At 37.6% G+C, this 6,498-nt stretch overlaps 1 protein-coding gene across 1 annotated transcript; it reads right to left on the reverse strand.

The window, feature by feature from the left end:
- Window positions 1-650: 650 nt before the first annotated feature.
- LOC141654992 (uncharacterized) lies at window positions 651-3,547 on the reverse strand. The gene is made up of 4 exons (XM_074462097.1): window positions 2,960-3,547; window positions 2,650-2,832; window positions 1,517-1,712; window positions 651-1,351 (listed from the first exon to the last, which is right to left on the reverse strand). Exons 1-4 carry the CDS (start codon window positions 3,545-3,547, stop codon window positions 651-653), a joined length of 1,668 nt encoding a protein of 555 aa, XP_074318198.1.
- Between the last annotated feature and the right edge of the window lie 2,951 nt (window positions 3,548-6,498).

Genomic DNA, 6,498 nt, shown 5'->3' on the forward strand with positions numbered 1-6,498 from the left:
GTTAGCTAGATAATGGCATTATGCAAGTCGTGGGTTTTCCACGAGTTTAGGATATTTGGTAAATTTGTAAGTCTATAAAAGACTAATTATCTATCATTAATAAATGAGTCAGTTTTACGATAAACTTTCTCCCTATGTTTTACTCTCCTCTCATATTTTTAGTCTATCAGACATTGTAAGACCCGTCTTCACTGAAACTCCAGTAATCCTCCGGCAGTATTCCACTTATAGGGCGATAAGCCTAAACGGAAGATTAGACGCAAGCCATAATCTCTATCTTCTCTTCATTACAGACCCACCATTTACATCCTATCGTCTAATAACAATTTTAATGATACATTGTTACAACTTACAAAATTATACTCCCTTCGTTCAAGTCATTTGTTAACCTTTAGTTTTGGCACAAAGACCAAGGTAACAAGTAGACGAAATTAAGTGTAAATAATACATTGTATGTTCAAATTGTTTATCAAAAGCATTCCACAAATAAAAAGGTAAACAATTGACAAATACACCCCGAAAGGTAAATGAATGATTCGTACAGAGGGATGGGAATAGTCAGTTAAAATGTAAAACTCTAAATGAATACAACAACTTGGTATGGTAGGCTTAAAAGAGCAACAAAGGTGGCTTCTCATGTGGGTCAGAAATCAACTACGACATCGTTTTGGTACGGCAAGGTAGTTTGCAACTTGTCGATTGATATTTTGATTTTGATATGGACAAGTAGTAGCGGCATTGGCCATTTTGATGTGTTGATTCCACGCAGCATTTGGATCTCGGGTTGAGAACACGGTCCATGTACCAGTCGAGTTCTCGTACCTACTGTGTGTCATACGCTTGAACGCTTGAATATCTTTGTTCTTTCTAATGTCGGTTGGATCAATATCGATTACAAATATATCTCCGTAAGGTCTCACTGAGTGTAAAAAGTGGGGCAAAGAAATGGGATCAACGGAAACACCAGCAAGATCTGCAACGACGACAATGCTTTTTCCATCCGGACTGAAAAATGGGTGGTTTATATGACCCGAAATATCATCTCCGCTAGTTAAAACTCGTACACATACATTTTTATCATTTGCCTTGACGAGAAACGCAGCATAGTAACCCGGGTCTAGATCATTGTCTTTCTCAGGAGTACCTCCAGGCTTGTCCCGGGTTGATGAGAATACTATCCAGTCTCCACTAGGAGACCAGTGGCAATGTGTGTCAATCCAATCGCCTTCGGTTAGCCTTGTTATTACGCCTTCTCCAAACTCGCCTACTTGTGCATCCTCCATTATGTATAGATTCTTATATTGTTTATCTCCGCCATGGTCTCTGTTTGATCTGTATACGAGCTTTGTCCCTGTTACAGTTTTAAAGCTGTAAGATATTATTGATTAGGTATCAACTGTCACTTTAAGTTTTTGGTTGAGATAGTCTTCTAACTACGTTGGCACTTGTCAGCGGTACATTGTAATGGCAAAAAAGAATGTTGAGTAAAATAACCGATAATGTAATAAATATTTACCTTCTGGATTTGTGGATGGAAATGCACAGTTGGAATTTTCGGTTAATTCCTTACGAAGAAGCGTGCCATCGGAGACCTTAGCGATGGCACATATATCAACTATCGCCTTGGAGTCGAATGAAGGTCCCACGCATACATAAAGGATATCCTTATTTGGATTTTGATTCCATACCGTCGAGAAAACACTATCTTTGTGCTACAAGACATTGATACATGTGTGTTAATAAACATAATGTTAAAATAAAACGTTTAGCGTTTATATTCATTGTGAGGATTATTTAATAAAAGTATTAAACCAATGATTAGCACGGAGGGAGTAAACTCGTAGGTATGGTGGTGGTTGTACGGCTTGTACCGAATTTTTTTCCAAAATAGAGTTTTATAACAAACAATTTAACGAAATGTGGTAACTTTGAAACTAATTACCCAAAATGGGTCCACGTAGGCTCGGTTTTGGCGATGCTAGGTTCAGATTAAGGTCGCTTAGCGGGAGAGCGACTTAAGGTCAAACCGCCCAGCCACTGAGCGACTAAGGGAAAAAGGAAAAAAAAAAAAAAAAAAAAAGTAGCTGATGGGGGAATCGAACATGGAATTTAAAACAATCCCACCACACCCCTAACCATAACACCCAAGATAATATTATGATTTAATAGGGAGAATAAAATTACATATTTAATGTTAGTAGTAATAAATGCGTTTTGGAACTTGTACAACAATTACTCAATAATATTTTTATGCACTTTATTTTGACATATAAATTGGATTGCTCTGCTGGTTAGGTAGTATAGAATAAGTGTTAATTTCGTGGGTGGTCTTGAGTTCGATCCTGTTAAGATGCGTTTTTTTGCTTTTTTTTTTTTTTTTTTCTCGCAAAAACATAGGTCGCTGTGGGGGAGGACGATTTGAACTGAAATCGCTCACCCCCCGAGCGACTTGCCTTGAAGTAGCATACCGCGGTTTGGGCGAACATTAAGTTACACTTTGGGTAAGGTCGTTGAGCGGGAGAGCGACTTGAATCCGAGCCTAGCTTCGGTGATGACGTGGACCCATTTTGGGTAAATACTTTGAAACCTAACCCATTTTGTTAATTTGTATGTGTTTAGACCCCATTTTGGAAAAAAACTCGCTTGTACCTCATAACGAATATTCAATCCTGTATTATCAGCTACCCACACTTTCTTGAATTCATTGTCTACAAAGGCAAGCTTAGAGCCATCAGCACTAAAAGTCGGAAAAGCTCCCGACACTCGGAATAATCCAATATCCGATTTTGGACATTGAAGCTTACTAAAGGTTTTCTCAATATTATCATCACTCTGCATACAACGGCGAAATCAAGATTTATAGTTAGAAGAACGAATAAAACCAGGTGGTGATCGAATTAGTTACTCTGTATGTAATAAGGTAAATTAGTATAATATCGTAAATTAGTGTAATACAAACCTGATCAAGTTTGTCGCTTCTGCAACGATGATATCCAATGCGGGTATCACCATCCATATCCCTTATAACAAACGGGTTAAAATGGTCGGCATCAGGTCTGATACCTCGAGTTAATTCAACGGGTGACCCTATTTTAGTCCAATCGAATATCTCAATATGTCGATATTGAGGATCTTTTGTAGTTTCATCACAGGACGACTCCAATTTTGGACGGATAGTAACTACGGCAACTTTGGTCGCATCGATAGCTGCTGGAGTTATGGCATCGATACCATCAGGAGTCATTCGACTAAAAGGAATTAAGCTGCCGCTAATTACATATCGAAATACAGCCCAAAACTTCCCCATTTTTCGATGGAAAAAGAGGACATTGTCACTTCCCCATGTTGGCCAGCCACCATCCGTAATAATTTTCTTTCGATTGAAAGGCTCCTTAATATTCATGATATATATATCGGTCTTCATGTTTTCGATCTCTCCATTCCAACCTCCCCTGTTCTCGAATGATGCCATTGCTATCCGTTTTCCATCCGGTGAAACCGAGGGGCTTAAATCAGCTTCAGCTGCACAAACAAGAACAACATACATTTATTACTGTCTCCGCGTAATACGCTTTTAGAACCATATTCAAACACATATATGGGTCGGATGACCTGAGTCACCTGACCCATGCACATCGGGAACAAAAATCGTTTACTGCACGGCTCGAGAGCACAATGAGGTTTCATCAATCTTATAACCAATTGGTGATACGAGAAGTAACTCCTTAGTCACAACTCACAAGTCAAACGAGATTCAATCCCTCTAAATAGAGGTGGGCCTAAGAATTACTCCCTCCGTCCCGATTATTCGTTTACCTTTTTCATTGTGGGATGTCACAGCAGTCAATTGTTTACCTTTATATTCAAGAAATGTCTTTGATGGGTTATTTGACCATCCAAACTGAATTTGGTCCACTTGTCATCTAATAATTAGCCTCCTAGCTCTTTTCTCGGTTTTTGTACCAAAACCAAAAATAAATAAATGACCAGGACGAACCGGTACATTACAGAGTGCACTTTGGAAATGTTTAAGCAAACTTTTTACTTTTCTGTAAGAAAATGATTAAATTTCAATCATAATTTTCATTTTCTACAATGCTTGCGGTAGAGTGTTGTGCGCACACCCTGGTCCGCCTCTAAACATTTCATATACGGAGTAATTAATAACGCAAATTCTTGCATGAAAATGTCAGATATTAAGAGCAACCTAGCTAATTACAAAAACATCAATTCTTGTTTAAGATCGACCGTTTTAATTTAAGACAGTTCTCACCCCCGATTAAAATAGAGGTGGACATAAAACAAAGTTATGAGAGGTCTTACGTTAAAGACGGTTTTAAGCATGACTAACAATTAAAAGTCCACATGAAAGAGGTAATATAAGAAAAGCAAAGAGTAAGGGAAGTCACTTGCTTGGAGGAGTCAGTCGCTGAGTTTGTCCATCCTTGAGGTTCGTTCTGTATACAGAAGTCCAAGGCTGTCGACGACAATCAGCCGGGTCTTTGGTGGTCACGTACACAAGATAACAATCATCACCGTCAATGCAAATACACCCGCTATCTTCCATGCGTACCTTATCATACGTGCCATACAACTTGGCGAAATTGAAGATTCTCACCGGTTTGACAGCAGAGTGTATGGCTATATGAAGCGTTTCGAGATTGTCAGTTCGCTCTGAGACCATAATCATGCCAGAAACAGCTTCTTCGTCGACACCTTGTGCGATCAAATGTGGATTTGTGAGAATGGTCTTCAAAGCCGCAGGTGAAAGTGAATGGCCATTGTAGTTATATGACTCTCCATCAGTCATGAGGAATTCATCATTTTCTGATGTTGGAGGGATTTTACATGAGTATACGTCCAACGGCACCGGTGGACGATAGCTTGTGAAGAACGCAATGCTACCTCTTCTTTCTTCCTAATAATGTTCCAAAAATAAACAATCAAAATGTTATTCCACCGCTAAGGTGGAGTTTAGTGGTTAAAACTTGGGTGAAATTTCCAGGAGATCTAAGTTCAAGGCTCTGTTTGGCATGAAACTTCAGGTAGCTTATTTGACCGAAATTTCAGCTACCTGATTTTTTTGCAAGTGTTTGGGAAGTAGCTTATTTGGTCAAATAAGGTACCTGAAATGAAATGCTACCTCATGTAGCATTTGAGAAATCAGGTACCTGAAATGACTTATTTTTTCCATTTTGTACCCATTTATTCTATAATATTAAATCATTTTCATATCCTTTTACGTCATTTTACCAAAATCAGCCACTTTTTCAGCTAGTTTGCCAAACTCATTTTTTATATAATCAGTTACCTTATTAGCTCCTAATTTTCAGTTACCTTTTTCAGGTTTCAGTTAGCTTTTCAGTTTTCAGCTACCTTTTTAGGTTTCAGCTACCTTTTCAGTTAGTTTTGCAGAGTATTTATGACCTGAGTCTATAACTTCTAGATTTTGAGTCTGTCGCCCTATGGTAGCTTACCTGATATACGTGGTTTGCAGGCTATCACGTAAACCCAAGGGTTTAGCAAGTGCACATCAAAAGGAGCGACTGTGGATCCCCTCATCACACAAAAAAGAACAATAAAAGGGTCACGAAAATCAGCTAAGGGGTTATGGAAGTCAGAAGAGTGGTTTCTCAATAATTCAATGAGTGTCCTTCTCCACCAAGTTTTGGTGTTGGATCCGCGTAACCAGTAGACGACTGAATTTGATAGTTGCGATCATGTAGGGGAAGTTAGGCGAATTATTTGATGATAATTGGACCAAATTGAGGGTGGATGATCAAATTGTTCATTAAAAAATATTCTCAAATAAAAAGATAAAACAGTTAACGCCCGCTCGAAAATGGAATAGGTAAATAAATGATCGAATAAGAGGAAGTAATAGATGACAAATTGACAATAGTGCAACTGGATAATCAAATTACTCATAGAAAACATTATTCTTTTTAATATAAAAAATAAACAAATGAATAAGACATCCTCAAATGTAATAACTGCGACTGGACGGAGTAATACATTTCTAACATTACAGTAATAATAAAAGCAGAATTATGAGTGATATATTTCCTTCGTTCAAATCATTTTTTAAGAAAGGTAAATAAATGGATGAAACGGAGGGAGTAAGGGACAGCTAACAATATGGGAGGGCCTAACAATTAATATACAATGGACAAATTTAATGAATAATTAAATATTAAATATTAAGCTCATGAAATATTGAAATTACCTTAAGAATGTCCTCAGTGACGATAGAAGAATCCATGGCAGTCAGAAAAGAGAATAAGAGATTTTATTTAGGAAGAGAGGAGGATGAGATGTTCAAATTCCAAGAAATTCCTTGTTTCGTGTATAAATAGGCAAGGATTGACTTTAAAGACCAACTATTAGGTACAGTTTGATCTAATACTTCATTTATTCCATTCAATTCTATACGTTTACTTTTTGAGTACTATTTATAAGTGGGGAGAATATTCAATACAATTTCTAATATACTCCCTC

This window comes from Silene latifolia, chromosome 5, assembly GCF_048544455.1.
Source record: "Silene latifolia isolate original U9 population chromosome 5, ASM4854445v1, whole genome shotgun sequence".
NCBI classification, from domain to species: domain Eukaryota; kingdom Viridiplantae; phylum Streptophyta; class Magnoliopsida; order Caryophyllales; family Caryophyllaceae; genus Silene; species Silene latifolia.

What these genes read in the sequence shown, in the direction of transcription:
- LOC141654992 (XM_074462097.1), bottom strand. Translation starts at nt 3,547, where the DNA reads ATGTATGTTGTTCTTGTTTGTGCAGCTGAAGCTGATTTAAGCCCCTCG. An exon ending in GAAGCGACAAACTTGATCAG is followed by an intron (nt 2,833 to 2,959) that starts GTTTGTATTACA and finishes CGTTGTATGCAG; the next exon opens with AGTGATGATAATATTGAGAA. An exon ending in TCCATCCACAAATCCAGAAG is followed by an intron (nt 1,352 to 1,516) that starts GTAAATATTTAT and finishes AAACTGTAACAG; the next exon opens with GGACAAAGCTCGTATACAGA.